We start from the raw sequence: 22,663 nt of genomic DNA on the forward strand, positions 1-22,663 counted from the left end.
GGCCAACTCAGTGATAACCCTTGGCCTTGTGTGAACTTGGACACATTCTTTAATCTCTCTGAGACTATTTATAAATCTATGATAATCTGAAGAAAACTATTCCTACCCTGTAGGGTTGTTGTGAGGATTAAATAAGCGAAATACATGAAAGGTGTTTAGAGCTGAGCCTGACATACAGTAAACATACGAGCAATTGCTGTGATTATGCTGATTTTACATGCAGAGAACCAGGTTACATTGACTGCAATTTCCTTTGTCTCCTTAACCTCCTTGTTAATGATCTCCTCATTCATGCACAACTTCATCTTCAAGAAAATAGTTGCATGCATTTCTCTTCAGACATGGAAGAAACTGAAAAGCTTTCTCCTAAAAGTCGCGAAGGTAAATGTGATCAGTGGATCCAACTGACCATCAGAAATGGAGTAGTGGAAACGTAATATCATCAATTCAAGGTATTGGATGCCCATCCATTGATTTGTTCCCTGTCTCTGATTACAAGTCAATATCTCCTTGTCCCTCATTCTACAGGCCAGGGGGACTTCGAAGAACTTCCTATGGACTATGTGGTTTGATATGCTCCCATGAAGACAGTCAGGTGAGGGTTAGAATTGGCCTTTGAATCATCCTCAATGCCAAGCACAATATAGGTACTCAAAACATCCACTGACAAACCAATCAGTGTAACTCCCTTCATTAAGTGCTGGGTCCTACAGGATTAACTCTAGGGACCACCTCACATTGCATTTGAGAGCACAGTACTGAAGTGGATGGCAAATGTAGTGAATAAGAGATTGGGCTCCAGAGTAAGAATATTTGAGTCCTGGAGCCATCGTCTTTGTAGCTTTAGGCATGTCACTTAACCTCTCTACATCTCAGTTTCTTCCTCTATAAAATGAGGATCATAACAGATGAACCTAACTAGTAGGGTTTCTCATGAGATAAAGTAAGATAATGCTTGTAAACAATTTAGCACCAAGCAAGCGTTCAATAAATGTGGTGATGATGATGATTACTATTTCAATTTAAAATATGACTAAGGGCTTCCCTGGTGGCGCAGTGGTTGAGAGTCCGCCTGCCAATGCACGGGACATGGGTTCGTGCCCCGGTCCAGGAAGATCCCACATGCCGCGGAGCAGCTGGGCCCGTGAGCCATGGCTGCTGAGCCTGCGTGTCCGGAGCCTGTGCTCCACAATGGGAGAGGCCACAACAGTGAGAGGCCTGCGTACCGCAAAATAAATAAATAAGTAAATAAAATAATAAAAAAATAAAAATAAAATATGACTACATGCCATTCAATGTTATACTGTTTATAATGCACAAATAAGAATTCATAAAATGGGAGAGCAATGTGGCCCCAGACAAAGTATTCATCTTAACCACAGGGGAGCTATTTCTTAAAGATATGTCCTAGTTCTAAAAGAATAGGTTTAGATCTGCAAAGGGCATCTGCTATGGACAAACAGCCAGAAGGATACGGATCCCTGAATTCACGGAAGACACAGGAATGAATAAATGAACAGCTAGAATTTTATTTTTCAATTCTTCATAAGTTTATTGTTTCTTTGTCTAAAAACGCATAAAAGCTTCCTGCTTTGGTCACTTCTTTGAGTCTCATTTTTATGCAGCTCGCATATGTATGAAATTTAAATTTGTTTTTGTCTTTTTTTTTTTTTTTTCTTTTTGCGGTATGCGGGCCTCTCACTGTTGTGGCCTCTCCCGTTGCGGAGCACAGGCTCCGGACGCGCAGGCTCAGCGGCCATGGCTCACGGGCCCAGCCGCTCCGCAGCATATGGGATCCTCCCAGACCGGGGCACGAACCCGCATCCCCTGCATCGGCAGGCGGACTCTCAACCACTGCGCCACCAGGGAGGCCCTGTTTTTGTCCTTTTAATCTGTTTCGTGTCAGTTTAATTACTGGACCAGCCAAAAAGCCTAGAAAGGAAGAAGGGAAAAATTTTCTGCCCCTACAACTCCATGGATGGATGTTTCAGTCTGCTACTGAGGGACTCTTATTTCCAGTCTTTAGCTTTTAGCTCTGCAGTTAATCACTTTGTGTATATATCCTTTTATATTTTTTGTCAGTGTGTCTTTGAGATAAATTCTAGAAGTAGGATTATGGGATCCAAGGGTAAATGCACATGTGATTTTACTAGATGATGTCAAATTCCCATGGGACATCCCCAGCAGCGATGTATGAGGGTGCCTGTCACCTCGAAGCTTCTCTAGTAGACTGCATTATCAAATGTTCCACAGCTAGAATTTTGAGTAAGTGCCTAAGGAGGCAGAAAAGGGGACATTTCAAAGTCTAGTAAAGAAGTTGCAGGTGATTTCAGAAAAGACAAGCTACCTGGTGATAATAACTGGCTGATCAAAAACCATGGTATGGGGGCTACCCTGGTGGCGCAGTGGTTGAGAGTCCGCCTGCCGATGCAGGGGACACGGGTTCGTGCCCCGATCCGGGAAGATCCCATGTGCCGCGGAGCGGCTGGGCCCGTGAGCCATGGCCGCTGAGCCTGTGCGTCCAGAGCCTGTGCTCCACAACGGGAGAGGACACAACAGTGAGAGGCCCACATACAGCAAAAAACAAATAAACAAACAAACAAACAAACCATGGTGTGGGAGGTGAATGTAGACTTTAGTGGCAGACAGACCTAGGTGTGAATCCTCAGACAAATAACCTAATATTTTTAAGCCTCACTAGTCTCATCTTTGGAATGGGAACACTTTCACCTTCCTTGCAGAATTATGAGGAGAATTAAGTGAGTTATGGAAGTTAAAATGGTCATCTCAGCATCTGATTCAGTGTCAGCTACTAGGATTATTTGGTGATATTCTAAGAAAAACAAACACTAAAAGGAGTTATATAAATTTACCTGGACAAACACCTAACTTCAGGTGAATCAGGAAAGGCTTTTGTTTAGTGTCCTAAGTCTCATTACTGATTTCTGTAGGAACTTCAATACCTACAATAAATGCCAGGTATTATCATTATCATGGGTTACGTAGAGCTATCATGATCTCATTTAATCCTCACACAACCCTGGAACAGGAGCATTTTATTTGTCCATTTTACAAATTTTCTTTTAAAAAGAGGTTTAGAGGGATTAGTCACTTGTCCAAGCTCACTGACAGTAAGTGACGGAACAGGGATTTGAACCAGGGCAGTCTGGCTCCAAAGGCTGTGCGCTTTGTGTACCTCTACAGAATGCCAGCTGACCTCCCTGAGACCTGAGGACTTGTTCTCCCTGACCCAGACCTGACATGACAGCGTGGGCCTGCCACCTGGATTCAAGAAAGAAAAACAGCCCTGCAGGGAAAAGTGGACATGATTAGGTACCAGGCTGGATAGAGTAGTCTTGTGCAATTTTCATTTCACTCTTTCTCTGTAATTTCTCATTTTAATTCACAGCAAACAAACCCCTTAGACTGAAGTGTGCTGCAGATCTGGCCTCTGCTGTAAGAAGTGCTTGTTGGAGCTATTGTCCTAAACTGGCAGAGACACAGAACGCCTTCAAAAAACAGAATCCCTAAGAGACAGATCTGGTTGTGCCGGGTGACATTAATTGCACAACCCAGACTAGCACTATCAAGGGCAATCTTGTCTGTAAGCAGAAGAGCTTGCCCCCATAGGTACTACTTAGAGACAATTTGCTTCTTCTCTGGGCCAAAATAATTGAAAAGCAAATTCTAGAATGTTACAGAAAATCCAAAGAGGATTTGCTAAAGACTGAGAAAAAGATTAAAATATTCAACTATTGGTTCTCAATTTTGTTTTCTTCTCAACTATCTCTACTCATTCTCCCCAGATCTCCTATCATAACCAACCTAACCTTCCTGTTTCTAATTTCTCAAAGGGAGGGCAGGAAGACGGAGGGACTGAGAAAGAGGTAAAAGGAGAAGAGTGGGAGAGCAGGAAGGCACAGAGGAAGAAAGGAAAGAAGAATCAGGGAGGTAGGTGTCTACAGATTTGAGGTCTTTGGGAGGTCAAACAAGAGATGTAGCTGGGATAACGAAGGGAGCATGAAATAAAGAAAGTTCTCAGGATTTTAGCAGAGGAATATCCTTGTATATTGATAAGACCCAAGAGAGTGAGTAGGTTTCAAGTGGGTTGAAATATAGTAATCAGAAACAAAGAAGTGAAGAAATGTGGAGATGAAATCACCCACTCTGTTAGTAGCTAAACATTCCCCAAGAAACCTTGTCCAACTTTACCAAGCACACAGGGCATCTTGTGCTCTGGGCTCCCCTGATGTTTGCAATGGTGTCACACAAGGGGAAGGCAGACCTACATAGTACTGATCACAGTGAAGCAGGTATCTATTTAGATGCTGGACTGAACGCCTTTGGAGCAGAGACTATATTCTATTCATATTGCGTATAGTTGGTGCCTAATAAATGTTTGCTGGAAAGGAGGGAAGAAAACGAGGAGGAAGGGAGGGGAAAGAGAAAAGAATGACAAGCAAGAGACATTTGGGAAGCAATTCCTCATCTCAATCACCTTGAGTCAGATGGTAATTTTGCTCTCAAATCAGCCATTTCATCCTTTCAAATCTTGTATATACTTGCCCTGACAATTAGGAAAGAGAAAAAGAGGCAGAGTGATTCACACTGTATCTTTTTACTAGAATGTTTAAAAATTAGCAGTAGCCAAGACTGTGAATAACTGAAACTCAAGGGCAGATATTATGAACTTAATAAACCATTATCTCTAAAATAATTGTTTTTTTAAAATGAGCTTCTAAAAATGGTTTTATGCCTTTTATGTCCCCATCTGTCCCATACTAAAATACCCTCAGCTCTTTTAACATTTTGTCTTTGAAAGCTTAACTAAAATGTTCAGATCAATTACTAAAAAAATAGAAAATGCAGTAGTGAAAATACCTTATATTTTAGCCATGTTCTTTCTTTTTTGAACTAGTTATCTTTGGTCTCCTTTGATTCTGAGGTTGGTAGAGCAAGTAGTATCACTCCAGCCCACAGATGTGAAAACTGAGGAAAGTATCAGTACACAGTATGTTCATGTCTGATCAAAACTGAAAACCTAGAATCTTGAGTCTGTACTTAGCTCTCTCCCTGCAGCTACACTGTTCTTTGGGTGTGTCTTTTGAAGCAGAGAAAGGTGTAAAATATTTCCCAGTTTTTTACATATCAGACATATTCTTACACACACTAATGTCTTTATAAGATAGATTTTTACTTTTCTCATGCAGTTGTGGTTTTCAAACTTCTTTTAGAAGCAGAATCTTTTAATCCAAATTTTTGATAAATGCCAGGCCAAAGCTCTCTATACAAAACAGATAAAAGTGTGAGAGGGTGTGGAGAAAAGGGAACCCTCCTGCACTGTTGGTGGGAATGTAAATTGGTGCAGCCACTATGGAGAACAATCTGGAGGTTCCTTAAAAAACTAAAAATAGAACTACCATATGACCCAGCAATCCCACTACTGGGCATATACCCTGAGAAAACCATAATTCAAAAAGACACATGCACCCCATGTTTATTGCAGCAATATTTACAATAGCCAGGACATGGAAGCAACCTAAATGTCCATCAACAGTGGGATGGATAAAGAAGATGTGGTACATATATACAATGGAATATTACTCAGCCATAAAAACGAATAAAATTGGATCATCTGTAGAGATATGGATGGACCTAGAGACTGTTATACAGAACGAAGTAAGTCAGAAAGAGAAAAACAAATATCATATATTAATGCATATATGTGGAATCTAGAAAACTGGTATAGATGATCTTACTTGCAAAGCAGAAATAGAGACACAAACGTAGAGAACAAACATATGGATACCAAGGGGGAAGGGGAGGTGGGATGAACTGGGAGACTGGGATTGACATATATACACTATTGATACTATATATATAATAGATAACTAATGAGAACTTACTACATAGCACAGGGAACTCTACTCAATGCTCTGGTGACCTAAATGGGGATACGTGCATATGTATAGCTGATTCTCTTTGCTGTACAGTAGAAACTAACACAACACTGTAAAGCAACTGTACTCCAATTTTTAAAAAAAAACTAAAAATAGAGTTACCATATGATCCAACAATCCCACTCCTGGGCACATATCTGGACAAAACTCTAATTTAAAAAGATACACATACCCCTATCTTCATACAGCACTATTCACAATAGCAAAGACATGGAAACAACCTAAATGTCTATCAACAGATGAATGGATAAAGAAGACGTAGCATATATATACAGTGGAATATTACTCAGTCATAAAAAAAGAATGAAATAATGCCATTTGCAGCATGGATGGACTTAGAGATTATTATACTAAGCAAAGAAAGTCAAATTAGTCATACAAAAGAATGAAATAATGCCATTTGCAGCATGGATGGACTTAGAGATTATTATACTAAGCAAAGTAAGTCAGACAGAGAAAGACAAATATCATGACATCACTTATATGTGGAATCTAGAAAACGTGATACAAATGAACTTATTTACAAAATAGAAATAGATTCACAGACATAGAAAACAAACTTAAGGTTACCAAAGGGGAAATGTGGGGGGAGGGATAAATTAGGAATTTGGGTTTAACAGATACACACTACTATATATAAAATTATATAACCAACAAGGACCTACTGTATAGCACAGGGAACTATACTCAGTATCTTGTAGTGATACACACACACACACATATATATATAACTGAATCACTTTTGCTGTACACCTGAAACAGTGTAAATCAACTACACTTCAATTAAAAAATAATAAAATAAAAAATAGATCCAAGTGCAGCTGCACTTGTTGGAGCAGAGCTGAGGGAGCTGTTAGGTTTGGGGATAGGGACCACTGGCATCAGTCTCAACGTCAAACATAAAAGAGTGTCAGGATGCCACTGACTGAAGACCCTGTCACAGAGTATGTCTGACTTTGTGTGGAGTAAGAAGGGCAAGGACTTCACAGTCCAACTGATTCCAATTTCAAGTCTACCACTTGCTCACTTCATGCACTGAGGATGTTATCAACCTTTCTGAGCCTCATTTCTTCATCCGTACAAGAGTGATCGTAACACCTGCCAGGTGAGTCAGTTCTGAGGGTCAACTCAGGCACCAGCAGGGAATCATGGGTCACGGTGCTCAGCACCCAGCAGGCACTCAAGCAGTTTCCTTCCCGAAGGCCCTTGCCAAACCTATGTGCTTTTCTGATAAAACAGATGTGTTCTTGTTTTCTCTGAGGGTACAAATTCCATTTGTTTCCTTAAGTCCATCTCATGCATGCCTTTAGCACTTGAGGGCTTGTGTTACTCCCTCAACCACTTAGCATTTTCTATTCAGTTAGCACAGCATCGAGACTTTAAAAGCAGCTTGAAAATAAACTTGATTCCAAATATGATTTATAACGTCCCAAGCAACAGCTCATTTACCCAAGAAAGCTCCATCAATTATTGACAGATGTACCCTCGGAGGAGAAGTAGTCTTAGGACTAGGATATGGAGTGAAAATCGTGCTTCAACTCCTTAAGCCAATTTTCCAAGGTGATTTTGAACGTTAAATCCTTAGATATGCTTAATTTACTGTCCTTGCCCACAAGCACATACAAAAGTGTGAAGAGGGGAAAAAATGCTAAGCAATTTAGGACTGCCATTAAAAACAAAGAGAAAGAATAGCATATATGGGAAAAATACATAGGAGGCAGCAGGTGGGCATTGGACGCATGTGGGCTTATCGACAGAGCATCCCCAGGCCTCACCCACCTTGCCTTCTCGTGGTACAGCCAGCTACTCCCCACCTGTCTTTGTTCAGTACAGAAATAATTGCACTTACCTGCTTCTGACCTAATAATTACAGCAGTGCCTGATTTTATTCTCAGCATGTTAATTGTGGTTGAATTTCCTCGGCTTTCAATGCACAGGCCTTACTAAGGATGCTGGCATTCTTTGCTTCAACAACAAGCTAGTGACAAGGCTATGTAAGGTTCTGTAAAATGCCAAGAGGCCAGTGTGAATCCAGCCCCTGGGGGCTTATAATCTGCATCTGACAGGCCAATAGTAGAAAACCTTGGCAAGACTACAAGGTTTACAGGTAAGGGAAGAAAGGGAATGCATGAGGTCAGTAAATTTGAGGATGCTAATATATTTCTCCATAGTTTTCTCAAAAGGAGAAAAATAGAAGAGAGAGGGGTTTTTTTTAATCCAAATTATAAGGCAAAAGGTGACCAATTATGCCTGCTTAGCTTTAGTTTGTATGTACTGAGGAGTGTGTGTGTGTGTGTGTGCCTGAGTGCATGCGTGTGTGTATGAACATGCACGCACATGTGCATTGCTTGTACACTGTGGATGAGTGTGAGCAGATGGAAGCAAGGAAACTTGGGAGCATGGAGAAGAGGTCTAACCTATATATACATTTTTGCATGATGAATTTAACATTTCTATATGGAGAAAAATAAATCCTGCCATAGGAGACCTGAAAAATTACTACTCTGACTTAATGCAATCTATAGTTTAAAGTACAATTACAGAGTATTCTAAAATTACCTCCTTATACCTAACTTGGCAGAATAATTATAGGCTAGATTCTTTCACCTTTCTACACTCTTTAAATTAAGAATTAAGAGATTCACTGTATTGGGTTATTAAAACCCCGATCTCTTATGGCACATATTTTTATCCCATTATTAAACTGTGTATATAAAATATAGTAAGCTTTGACTTTTATACCTTTTACTTCTAAATTTCAGATTCATAAATCAACATTTGAGGGCCAACTGGGTGTCAGATGCTATGCAAGTGCTTTCAAAGGCACCGCCTCATTTGATCAACACCCGGATTCCTAACCTGGTCTTCTGATTCCAACCTAGTATGCATCCCACCAATCACAACCTTTTGTCATTGCCTTGTCATCAAGTCTCTGAGGGTTAGATGGAAGTACAGGAGCAGTGGCAGCCTCACTGGTATGTAGAATGGCTTGTCACTGGCTTGCTATTAAAGGCGTATGCTTTTATTATTCTGGGAATCCCATTTCTCTAAATGTGAAACAGAGCAAGAATACAGAATCCGTAGTCAACTCACAAAAATGTGGTCAAGGATCTTAAGTACTTTGTACCCTTTTGAGATTTCTTCTACATCCAAGGTGTGACTCAGCAAAACAAACCATCCATGAATGTGTATCCTTGGACAAAGGATGAGCTTTTTTTTTTTTTTTTTTTTTGCTGTACGCGGGCCTCTCACTGCTGTGGCCTCTCCCGCTGCGGAGCACAGGCTCCGGACACACAGGCCCCGCGGCCATGGCTCGCGGGCCCAGCCGCTCCGCGGCATGTGGGATCCTCCGGGATCGGGGCACGAACCCGCGTCCCCTGCATCGGCAGGCGGACTCTCAACCACTGCGCCACCAGGGAGGCCCCAAAGGATGAGCTTTTAATGACTAGATATTTTTACAAAGCTGCAATTGCTTCAAATCTTGTGTTAGGGGAGAGGGGCAGTCTGGAGCTGGGAGAGTCCTCTTTGGAATTACCATCACCCTTGGGGCAAATTCTTAACATCCTCAAGGGTTCATTTTAAAGGAAATCTTTTACCTTTAAAATCATATCTGAAGTAGCCAAAAGTTATTCAGAGCCAAGGATGATAAATAAAATGAGGGATCAAACTGGATAATATCCTTTACTATCAACATATAAGACATGACTATAAAGTAAAGTACCTTAGGGACTTCACTGGTGGTGCAGTAGTTAACAATCCACCTTCCAATGCAGGGGACGCGGGTTCAATCTCTGGTTGGGGAACTAAGATCCTACAGGCCACGGGGTAACTAAGCCCGCACACTGCAAATATTGAGCACATGAGCCACAACTAAGAGAGCCCGCATGCCACAACTACAAAGCCCAGGCAGTCTGGAGCCCACGCACTACAACTACAGTAGGGCCCACATTCTCTGGAGCCCGCCCACCGCAACTACGGAGCCCACACGCCACAACCAGAGAGAAGCCTGTGCGCTGCAACGAAGATCCTGGGTGCCGCAACTAGATCCGACGCAGTCAAAAATAAAATAAAGTACATTATTATCTTGAGTAACTTGTAAGCCATTTATGAACACAATGGCAAAAGAGAATTCCAAAATATTTTAGATAACTGTACACACACATTCACAAGGTTCCTTCCTCAAAATGTGTAGATGTTTAAAACACGAAGCAAATTTTAAGAGCACATTTCTTCCATTAAATAGACGAGGAAACTGATTTGCAAAATAAGCCACTGGTCTAGACTACATATGTGCTCACGTGTGTGTATGTGCACACGTGTGTGCCTAGACATATGTACACGTGTGTGGACCCACCCACGAATAGGAATTGCCTTCATTCTGTTAGAGCTGTTACTTACCGAGTCTGCTCATCTGGGCGCCTGAATCTTGAGTACGGTTGTCATGCTTCCCTACAGCAAGTTTATAGCTTCACATTCTGGGAAGGATGCTATTATTCCTGATTTTTAAAAAAAAATTAACAAAAAAAACTAAACTAAAGGAATTATGTGACAACTACAACTTGTTAGTTAGAGCTATAAACTTTCTAAAACAGTGAAGTGTGAATATACACAAAAAACTTTTCCAATCTTAACTTTCAAAAAAACTTACTAGATACAGAGCATTTTTGAAATTTTTAGGAAATGAAGAAGGTGAAGCACCCTCTAGTTTGTGTGGGAATACTTATTGCAAAGATTTTCCTCCCTTGAAAAAAAAAAACAGAAGCCAAATATCATAACAACGATTACCATTCAGAGAGTGAGTATAATTTAACACAAAATATATTATGAATTTTTTTAAATTATGAACTAATACTGTACTCTAGTCAGTAAATTTGTTTCTCAGAGATATGGGCTATCAATTCTGGAACGACTTTATCTTTTACTAGAGTTGAACAAAATAGGTAAATACATTGTCGATAATAAGGACCAAGTTTCTCATGCTCAGAAAAGAAGTTACAAATAAGGAAAGAAGGAAGAAAAATGATACCCTAGTGGCAATGAGCACACTCATCACCCACATTTTAGTTTCTAAAAGCCATTCTCTAATGAAAGAAACCAGAGGGTTTCTTTGGAGAAGTGGTTAATTCCAAGGATGAGGCAGGGAAAATACCAGATGAGTCTGGAGAATCTTATAATTCTAAAAAGTAAACAAACAAGTGTTCAAAAAAGGATGGCAGGATGTGGAAAGGGCACAAGGAGCCAACCGGAAAGAGCTCACAATGGCCAAACAATGAAACAATTTGAGCAAGAAAATAATGATAACATTGTATTATGACCCACAGAATAAAGTAATTTAATATATATGGGTCTGTACTGATATAAATATATAATTGAATAAATAAGTAAATGGAAGGGAAGAGATAGCTCTTTCTTCAGATGAATTCCAATTCATAAATGTGAAAAAAAATGAAGGAATAGAAAGTCACTCTTAAAACACCACAAATTGTTGTAGGCAATATCCACAGATGAATACTAAAATTAGTAGATGAAAGTATGAGGAATATTTACCCCAACAGGGTAGAAAGGACAGAGGAGAGAACTTACACAGGTTTGGTGGAGGCATACCCTACAGGAAGAGAGGAGTGAGGACATTATTAACTACTTGGAAAGAAAGGGTGGAAAAAAGATGATGTGAATTATTGAATACCGCTACCTCAACCAACTTCCTCTGCTTCAAAGAGAACCACGGCAGAAGGAGGTTGAGATTGAATCAAGAATGGAAAGGCTTAGATGTAGCTGTCATTATCGCCTATATCATAGAGATCTCTCTGAGGATATTAACATGGAGAATAGTTATGACACAGAGTCAATTTAGCCATAAACCTTATTCTTGTACTGTTTTTTCTTGCTAGTAATTTTAGGATCACTATGCAGCAGCTTGGGAAAGCTACTTTATGCTAGGACAGACTGTGTGACAATATTTTGATAACCTATGATATAAGTTCTAAGATGTCTTTTCTCTTGCATCTCTTTTCTACCTCAGTACAGGTAACTTATAAAGACTATGTATAGTTTGGATTCGAATGACTTGAATATACTTTAGTTCCACTTTTTGATTTGACCAAAAGAAGCACTAATAGGTCTCAAGGACTGCCTGTTTCAGGAGTCTGAAGTTAGGAAGATGAAACCCAATACCAAGAATTTGAAGCAAATTAACTTGTATGGAAGGAATGTAAAGAAAACATTGGGTACTTTGGCCAGAGCATAATTAGAATAGGATGTATTAACTATATTCTCTGGTTTTCAAAAGTTTGAATTGTAATAAAATTTTTGATGTGCTATTTCAATTTTCAGTAGCAAATAAATGTGTGTATAGAGGATCTAATTAAAATTCAAGACAATTTGAGTATCTAAAAAAAAAAAAAAGAAAAAATACTAGTATCCCCTCTTTATCTCCAGTATTCTAGTCATCTTATGGCAGAAAATGTGTTAAGAAAAAAAATACCCCAGAGGCTGAGGAGAGCGGGAGGAGGTCGCGGCGGCGGGAAGATGGCTCCTTCTCCTACCAAACGCAAAGACCGCTCTGATGAGAAGTCCAAGGATCGCTCTAAAGATAAGGGGGCCACCAAGGAGTCAAGCGAGAAGGATCGTGGCAGGGATAAAACTCGAAAGAGACGCAGCACTTCCAGTGGTAGCAGCAGCACCAGGTCTCGGTCCAGCTCTACCTCCAGCTCAGGCTCCAGCACCAGCACGGGCTCCAGCAGCGGCTCCAGCTCATCTTCAGCATCAAGCCGCTCAGGAAGTTCTAGCACATCCCGCAGCTCCAGCTCCAGCAGCTCCTCTGGCTCTCCGAGTCCTTCCCGGCGCAGGCATGACAACAGGCGGCGTTCCCGCTCCAAATCCAAACCACCCAAAAGAGATGAAATGGAAAGGAAAAGGCGGAGCCCTTCCCCTAAACCCACCAAAGTGCACATTGGAAGGCTCACCAGGAATGTGACCAAGGATCATATCATGGAGATATTCTCCACCTATGGGAAAATTAAAATGATTGACATGCCTGTAGAAAGGATGCACCCCCATCTGTCTAAAGGCTATGCATATGTGGAGTTTGAGAATCCAGATGAGGCCGAGAAGGCACTGAAGCACATGGATGGAGGACAAATCGATGGCCAGATCACTGCCACTGCTGTGCTGGCCCCCTGGCCTCGGCCACCCCCCAGGCGATTCAGCCCTCCCAGGAGAATGCTACCACCGCCTCCCATGTGGTGCAGGTCACCCCCACGGATGAGGAGAAGGTCACGTTCCCCTCGGCATAGGTCTCCTGTGCGCCGGCGATCCCGCTCCCCTGGCCGCCGCCACCACAGGAGCCGCTCCAGCTCCAACTCCTCCCGATAAGCAGGGCCACCGAAGCTCTGCCCTGTGACTTGTATCCCATCCAACTCACTTTTGTCACTTTTCTAGCAAAAGGAGGATCGGTAGGAAAGAAATACCTCACTCAGGGGCAGGCTTCGAAGGTGAAGGCAGTAATTGCTACATTTCCCTTGGCGGCAGAGTTCCGGCTGCAGAAGTGTTGTTGGTTTGGGGTCGTGCTTATAATGATGCCCTCCAGTTTTCTGGCTAGAAAGCTTCCACATTTCTAGTTCCTGAGGGTCAGTTTAGTGGCAAAGCCAGCAGGGATGAGCAGGGGCCTCCAGGTGGTGGTACAGCCCCAGCCTGGGAGCATGTTTCCCATTCCACAGATGATGGGGGGCCCATCTGGTGGGCTGGTCGTGCCCTAACCTGTTGGCCTGCAGGGTCCCACAGGAAAGGGTGTGCTTTTACGCAGCTGCCATTCCTGTTAGCCTGGCCCTGCTCCCCTGCTCGAGTCCTCTTCTGACCTCTAGGGCCAAATACCCAAAATGGTTCTTTTCACATGTACTCACGTGCGTGCACACACACACACACACAGACAAACCCACGTCTCCCTTTCTCTCTGAAACTGGTAAGTTGAGAGCCAGCTCTGTCGGGTCATCACAGAACCCCCCGTTGTGTTGGTATTCATGGTGGTCGTGCAGGTTACTTTGGCAACATGTACATTGCTTTTTTGGCTTTTATTGTACAGTCACTACTATACATTTTCTGTTTTGAGTTTTGTAACTTTGTAGCATTTTAGATAATATTGTCTTTGTACTGTGTTGTGTAGAGGAAAGAATTGTGTTGAATAAACCTAGGATTAGAGTGCAGCTCCAGTGTTGGGTTCGCTTCCTCCTTCCTGTCCCTTGGCCCCAAAGGCAGCTTCAGTTGTGAGGTAATTAAACATGATTGTCTAAAAAAAAAAATACCTGCCCTTGGCCTGGAAGAACCCTCTCCTGCTGGACTAGTCCACACTCGGAAAATGAGTAATTACGGGTTATCAAGCTGTACGTTCATTCCTGGGAGAATGGAGGTTGGCATATGTTTTCCCAGGTTCCTCTATATCTGTTCCAGTTGTGATAATAACCATGCTTCACATCTGTATAGCACTTTTGGTTTATAAACTTTACTCACATACTGTACCCGATCTTCAAAACCATTCTTGGAGATTAGTTCATATTAATGAACTAATACTTATGAGGAATCAATACTTATGAGGAACTTGCTCTGTGTCAGGCCCTGGGAAAGAAATGGTGAACAAGACGAATGTGATCTTTGCCACCCACCTAAAGTTGACATTACAGTGGGAAATACAACCAAAAAAAAAAATAGTAAACAAATACTTTAAATACAGAGTACCGTATAAAGGGGAAGAAAACAAGAGTACTATAAAGCAAAAAAATAAGCAGACAGACATAGAGAGACCTACTCTAGAGAGGAGATGAGTCAAGGCCCCTCCGAGGAGGTGCTGTCTGATGAGAAGCAGGCAGCCCAGCAAAGGCTGGGGTAGCACCTCCCATTCAGAGGAATCAGCAAGTGCAAAGGTGATGTGTGCAAGGGGGCTGTGAGGGGTGGACAAACAGCTTGGCACATTCTGGGAACTCTCAGAAAGTAAATTCCTCTGAAAAAATTGGGAAGGAGGGAGATAAAGGCCTGAAATGAGGTCACAGAGGAAAGGAGAGGGCAGACAGTGTTTAAGCCTGGGACTAACTGGTCATGTATGAAGGGTTTTATTTTAAGTTCAGTGAAAGGGTTGAAAATATTACTGTCACTTTACAAGTAAGTAAAATTAAGCTCAGAGAGGTTACATGTCTTCTCAGAATTCTTATACCTGGCAAGCACACAACTTCATCCCAGATCTTTCCATTCCTTCCTCCTTTCCACAAATATGTGTTAAGTGCATACTAGATGCCAAGCACGTTACTACCTGCTAGATACGATACAGCCTTAATCTCAGTTAAATTAGGTCTGGAACTGGGAAATGGCCATGTGAACAAATGCAAAAAAAATATGGCAGGTACTGTGTCCAGAGGTCTCTACAGAATGTAGGGGAGACTTGAAGTGTGGAGAAGGCAGGTCTATGTGGGCGGGGCAGGGAGAGTCAGAGAGCTAGTATTGAGCTCAGTCTAGAAGATGAAGGTTTATAAGGAAAATCGGGGTATGGGAGGTTAATCAAAACAGATTGAGCAAAGATACAGAGAATTAAACAGCCTGATAGATGCTGGAAATAAAAAGCTGGGGGTGGGGATGGGAGTGGGGGGTTTGAGGGTAGGGTTGAAAAAACAGAAATGGCCAAAGGCCAGACCATGAGCCCTTGACAGAGCAAAGCAAGAAGTTTGGACTTCATTCTCTAAGCAATAGAAACCAGTAAGCTTTCAAGTAGGAGAGCAACCCGATCTGATTCATTTCAGATAGATCACATCAACAGAACTACAGAGGTGAATGGTGGTGATGGCAGGAAGGGGCAGGGGTAACACTGAAAACAGGGAAACCAGTTAGAAGACTTGCAAGGTCTAGGCAGGAGGAAATGGAGGGGGCGTGGGGTTGGAGAGCTGAAAAAAGATTGAATAGGGCTTCCCTGGTGGCGCAGTGGTTAAGAATCTGCCTGCCAATGCAGAGGACACGGGTTCGAGCCCTGGGCCGGGAAGATCCCACATGCCACAGAGCAACCAAGCCCCTGCACCACAACTACTGAGCCTGCACTCTAGAGTTCTCAAGCCGCAACTACTGAGCCCACGTGCCACAACTACTGAAGCCTGCGTGCCTAGAGCCCGTGCTCCGCAAAAACAGAAGCCACCACAATGAGAAGCCCACGCACTGCAACAAAGAGTAGCCCCCGCTCGCTGCAACTAGCGTAAGCCCATGCACAGCAACGAAGACCCAACACAGCCAATAAATAAATAAATTTATGAAAAAAAGTTAAAAAAAGAAAAACGATTGAATAGATGGGAAGAAGGAAAAAGGTGTAGAACTTAACGATGCTGAGTGTTTGGGGTAAGCGAGATAGGGGATTTAGGGTGAATTCTGGGTTTTTATGACTTTTGACTGTAGGGTCAGTACTTCTGATGTGGAAAGGTTTTCCACCTCATATAAAATAATGTCTTTTATTTATTACAAACAGTTTAACATATCTTCTCTGCCAGCTAAGAAAAACTCACCTGCTTCATATTTTAAGTTATTTTTAAAGAGAAAATAATACACTTTTTTTTTTCTAGCAAATTATTGTTTAAAAGACTAGGAAAGGGGCCTCCCTGGTGGCGCAGTGGTTGAGAGTCCGCCTGCCGATGCAGGGGATACGGGTTCGTGCCCCGGTCTGGGAGGATCCCATATGCCGCGGAGCGGCTGGGCCCGTGAGCCATGGCCGCTGAGCCTGCGCGTCCGGAGCCTGTGCTCCGCAACGGGAGAGGCCACAACAGTGAGAGGCCCGCGTACCGCAAAAAGAAAAAAAAAAAAAAAAAAAAAAAAGACTAGGAAGGTTTTGGGGGGGGAATTTTGGGGGGGTTTTTTTTTTCCTTTTTTACCTAAAATGATCAGCATAATGTCCTCTACTAAGATAAAGAAGAAATTCCCACATGGCCGCTAGCAGGATATCTAAGCAGAGAAAGAAAGTAGGTTTCAACAAACGGAATTTTTTTGCAATTTAAGTTTCTATCAAAGGAAAAATATTAGTACTCTATTTAAGAAGATAGTTCTCTGGGATCCTCAGAAAATGAGAAATAATAATTCCTTTTATGTTCAGACCTGTCTTGACATGCCCTACTACCGTCATAAACACAGCACATAGAAGCTCAATTTCTATTCTCAAATGCTCAAGAAATAACTTCAGATTTAAGTCTGACATTTGACTTGAAAGATATGATGTTAACATATCATACATGGTGCCTGAAAAACAAAACATTTAAAAAATATATTTAAAGACTTTTCAAAATAATTTGGCTCTAGGGGACAAATATCAGTGATATTTAAACATTAATTGTTCCAAGAGCTTATATAGGATAGTATCCATATACGGCCTGTCCTCATCATGCTCCTTTCCTTCCCTATGTCCCCTCTTTCTTGTCCATTTCATTTTGTCATCCTTATTCTTTTTGAGAGGTATAGAAAAACTTTAACCATGCTTAGGGGGAGAAATGAGCTGAGATTTCCATTTGATTAAAGTTTTACATAGAATGCGCTGTGTGTGGAGAACTAGCAAAGAAAAGGCCCTCGAATTGATGGTCATTTGGGAGAACTATACCAAGTACTTTAAAGATTCAAGATATATGTCATTATCTCCATGGCAAAAATGAGAAAACTGAAGATTGAGAAAAATGAGAAAACTGAAGTAACTCATTCAACATCACACAGTCAGCAAGTGATGGAACTGGGGGTTCAAGCCCAGCTCTGTGACTCCAAAGCCAAGGAAATGAGTAGCCATTCCTAATTCCACTGAACTTCCCAACACTCTGCATTTTGTGGGAAATATTACAAATGCCCTCTAGAGCTTTTTTTTTCTGCAAGCGCAAATGTGGAAAAAAATTCTTTGATTCATATGCATGTATCCTTAATTAGCTGTCCTGCTTATTTATTTCAGAATGCAAAGGCACATTCATTTATTAAACCTCCGAGTATTTTCAAAATTTGGCAAAGGAAACAGAAATAATGGCCATAACACACTTCCTGCAATAGCCACCAATTAAGGGAAAGGGCTCTCATAGCTGTAGTTAACTCAGCTGTAAACTCATATTCTTCCCATCTAACTCCAGAAGCAAATTTCTGAGTAAACAAATGAGTTAATTTGCTCTCTGAGCTAAAGTGGACCAAAGAGAGGCAATTCTCTGTTGAGTAAGTAGTATTGGAGTTTGTTAATGACAACCTTGAAGTAGCCCAACATTATGGTCTCATATGATAAATTTCAGTTTTCTAAATCTAAATTACATACCACTAAAAATCGATTGCTTAGAGGGAAAGAGGCTGTCAGCAGAAAGTATGAAGGTGGGAAAGAGATAGTTAGCATGTTTTAAAAATAGATTTTGATATAATTCAGTCATTTTTCCAGAGATACAGGTTACTTGGATCAGATGAGTGGTTTCCCCAGCCATGCTTCCTATCTTTGTAGACTCATTTTGTGTATGTCATAGAAGTTATAGGCTATTACAGGTGTTATAGGAATCTTGTATGTATCACAGAAGTTACAGGATATTAATGGATGTTATACCGAATTACAGGATTGTTATAGGAAGTTGTAGGATGGAGCAGGAGTTACAAGAATTGAAATTAAATGCTGAGGAATACATCACCAAGGCAGTAGATGAAATCTGACCAGTGGAAATACCAGACCTATATCTGCGGATCTCTCAGGGGTGGACACTGTATTAGTTTCCTATTGATGCTATAACAATCTATCACAAATTTAATGGCTTGAAACTATGCAAATGTATTATCCTACAGTTTCTGAAGGTCAAAAGTCTAGGTAGACTGGGCTGGATGCTCTCCTGAGGGTCTCACACTACCAAAATCAATGTGCTGGTGGGGCTGCATTCCTTCCTCAAGGCGCTGGGGAAGAATCTGTCCCCAAGCCCATTCAGGCTGTTGGCCAGATTCAGTCTCTTTCAGCTGCAGGGCTGAGGTTCCCATTCCTTTGCTGCTGTAACCCTGCGTACATGAGGAAAGGGGATAGCTTTTGTTACTAAATTAAATTTAACAGCTGCCCACATCCTTTCTCATGCTTTCCATGTGGCCTCCTCCAGCAATGGCAGTAGAGTCCCTACGATGCTTTAAATCGGTCCGATTTCTTCTTCTGCCATCTCTCTCTCTGACTCCAGCAAGCTCTCCAGAAAGTTTTCCACTTTTCAAGCCTCATGTGATTAGATTGAACATGCCTGGATCATCGAGACTAACCTTCCTATCTTAAGATCCTAACCTTAACTACATCTGCAGAGTCCCTTTTGCCATTTAACATAACGTCACCACAGCATGCCATCAGAGGGCAGAGTTCATGGGGGGCAAAATTCTGCCTTCCACCGGTATCATTGTTTCCTGGGGGACCTGGGCTCGCAAAAGCTCTATAAAAGAATGTGGCTGCCAAAACCCAGGCTACCTTCCAAATTTTGAGCATGAAAAGAACCCTACGCAGAAGTGCCTCTTTCTTCAGAAGGTAACAAAATCAACTTGTTTTACACCAAGCTGTTTTGAGCTGTGAAAGAGAGTACTTAATAATGCACAAGTTAACAAAAAAACACATCTTATTTTTAAGGCAAAGTCATCAAAAAACATTGATAGTAGGTTTAGTAATAATAATAGCTACTGTTTTGTGCTCAGCAGTAAATAGCCTTTAATATAGGCACTTGTGAGCGTCCCCTTTCTCAGTTCTTTGATAGAATGGGATACAATTGTTCCTTCTGGACAATGGAGAAATACATTTCAGTGCTATCAGGACTGTAATGCAACATGCAGTACCAACACATCAATCCCTGCTAATATTTCCTATGTCCATGAAAGCTCTCCACACATGACTACGTAAACTGAACTTACATATGCAAAATGTGGAATGAGGTTGTGCATGGCATGGTTCATTGCTGCCACAGAATTATAGAGCAGTGCAATCACCAACAGCTGTCACAAATCTTAAGTCTGCTTTGACATCACAGTCTGCAAATTATAGTCCATCAGCGGACACAGCTCACTGGTCTCTGCACATTCATTTTCTATGTGATAAAATCATTTCCCAGCAAGAATACAGTTTCATGAGAGTCACTTCACAGTGAGAACCATCCAGCACAATAGTTAAACGCCAGGGGGTTATACAAATACAAATAAAGTCAGAATGTTTAAAATTCTTTGAGTTGATATTTCAAGAACAAGGGTATTTAACATCTCTGGACAATCAAAATACTAACTTGATAAGTACAGAAGTTCTTTAATCCTAAGGGTATTTAATATTGATCTTAATGACAATGATCAGTATTTTAGATCTAGATCAATCCTAATGATAATGATTCAAATCATTAACAAATGTATTTATTGCCCTCTGGAAATAAATTCAAAGCATACTGAATTAAAGCCAGTTGTCAACTAAAAAAACTCAAGTTGTATGGTCTGAGTTCTATTTTGAAGTTACTACTTAATTTTAGTATAGACACCACCCCTGACATAATAGTCCACCTTCCATTTAACTAAATTATTAGAGAGTAGAAAATAGTATCCATTCTGTACTTCCCATGCTTTCTATTCTGTTCCTTGTGATTGACAATTGCTTTGGAGACTAATACTCACTGAACTTTAGAATGAGTTTTGAATGCCTGTAACTTTTATTAACATCCTTCAGAACATTTCTCTGTGCTACACTGTTCCTTAAAAAAGAAATAACTGATTAGAAGATTTAGGAGATCAAATACTAATGCAGCTTCCACATTGATTAAAATTAGAAAAAAATAGGGTTTTCATGATTTTCAGCATGCCACACTACAGATATAAATATAAGACAAGCTTATTGACTAACAAACTTAGATTTAAATAGTAGACAAAGCATGCCACTTTCATATCAACAAAACAAAAAAAGAGTTTTAATCAATTTGAATTTGTCACTTTACTCTCTGAGTAAAAAAATGAATTCAGTAAAAATACAATCAAATTTTATATAAAAAGCTGCCAAATTGGGCTTCCCTGCTGGCGCAGTGGTTGAGAGTCCGCCTACTGATGCAGGGGACACGGGTTCGTGCCCCGGTCTGGGAGGATCCCACATGCCGCAGAGCGACTGGGCCCGTGAGCCATGGCCGCTGAGCCTGCGCGTCCGGAGCCTGTGCAGGCCACAGCAGTGAAAGGCCCGCGTACCACCAAAAAAAAAAAAGAAGAAGAAAAAAAAAATCTGCCAAATGGAAGCTCTTTACTGTGTGACCTTTAGCACAGTTTAACAGCCTACAATAAAATCTTACTTTCATTTTCTGTTCTATACATTACTTCATGCATTATCAACCCCAGAAAATTTTCAGTGACAATAATTTCATTGAAAGTGTCTTAATATAACCTCTATTCAAATTCACTGAATGTCATGTATCATTTGTACAGCCTCTTTCTTGACATTATTTTCAAAATATTGCTTGCATCCAATTCTTCTTTTCTGCACATACTCACATTCATACTACGGCTGTTATAGAAATAGCTAATTTACATATAGATTAAAAATTACCTTAAAGCCCGTTTACACCCTGATGAGTTAAAGACAAAGTAACTCAAAGCTGATAGCTGGCTTCCATTAAATCCAAGTATTATGACACATTATACTAGTCAAAATACAGCCTTCAGGTTCATGGCTTGGACCCTAAACTGTTAGATGGGATGATGGTAGTTCAGCAAATATAACAAAATTCAGATATTTTTTTCAATGCTATTGCAGATTCTGAGACACTATCCCACAAAGCACCTCTTTGCTTATTCTTCACGTTTTATCCAATATGCATTAACGGTAGTCGTTTTAAGTCAAATCTGTTAGCAGGCCACTGGAAATCTAGCCAATTTTAATTAGACTTGAGGAAAGAATGTTCTTTCAAAATGACTAAGAAGTTTAAAGTATGACTGTCTAGTTTGATAGTGCTGCCTGCTTGTCCATTTACTGGACTTTAGAGAAGCATTAGGTGATTGCTGCCTAATAGGACAATTCTTCTACCACTTCCAGTAAGAATTTAAACTCTTAAACACATAGATTATTGTCAGGAAAAGCTGAAAGGCCATGTAGAGTTGAGATCAGAATTGGTATCAAGGAAAGCCACCTTAATAAGGCTATGCATCAGCAGATTAAACCATCCAGTAGAGGAGAGAATGGAGGAGACTTGCAGGGAATGGCAGAGTTGAAAGAACACACTGTGCAGTAGAGACAGGGCAAGGGAGAAATAAAGACAGAGTGAGATTCAGAGAATGGCAGAGTCCAAGACAGAACTCCTGAGTTCCCACTGGCTTTCCATCTCCTGGACCAGTGCCCATGAAAGTTGGCCATATTTCCTACCCTGAATTTAGTGATATAACCTTACATTTTTTCCATGTACTTCTTTTATACTTGAACTGATATGAGTGTGCCTTTTAAGAAAACAAGTGCTGATTACAACACCATGTTAAAAGATGCTTTCAAGATACAGCAATAAATCAACTAGCTTATATCTGGAATTAATACAAGGAAAGAAAAAAATGTGTTTTGTAGAAAAAAGAACAATTTCTGAGCATCCTGATATGGAAGAATTCTCTAACACCCAACATAATGTGCTATTAAAAAACAAACACTAGCGAGTGGTTGAATAAGCTGTGACATGTCCCTATTTCTGGAATATTATGTAACTATTCAAAAGGAGGAGTTTGATTTA

The 22,663-nt window shown here is 40.9% G+C and overlaps 1 protein-coding gene across 1 annotated transcript; it reads left to right on the forward strand.

The window, feature by feature from the left end:
* Nucleotides 1–12,463: 12,463 nt before the first annotated feature.
* On the forward strand, nt 12,464–13,679 carry LOC132492011 (RNA-binding protein with serine-rich domain 1-like). The gene has a single exon (XM_060101132.1). It carries the CDS (start codon nt 12,489–12,491, stop codon nt 13,332–13,334), a length of 846 nt encoding a protein of 281 aa, XP_059957115.1. The 5' UTR covers nt 12,464–12,488; the 3' UTR covers nt 13,335–13,679.
* The last annotated feature ends 8,984 nt before the right edge of the window (nt 13,680–22,663 follow it).

The sequence above is a fragment of the Mesoplodon densirostris genome, chromosome 6, assembly GCF_025265405.1.
Source record: "Mesoplodon densirostris isolate mMesDen1 chromosome 6, mMesDen1 primary haplotype, whole genome shotgun sequence".
Classification (NCBI taxonomy): domain Eukaryota; kingdom Metazoa; phylum Chordata; class Mammalia; order Artiodactyla; family Ziphiidae; genus Mesoplodon; species Mesoplodon densirostris.

Excerpts from the sequence above, each read along its gene's own strand:
- LOC132492011 (XM_060101132.1), top strand. The coding sequence starts at position 12,489 with ATGGCTCCTTCTCCTACCAAACGCAAAGACCGCTCTGATGAGAAGTCC.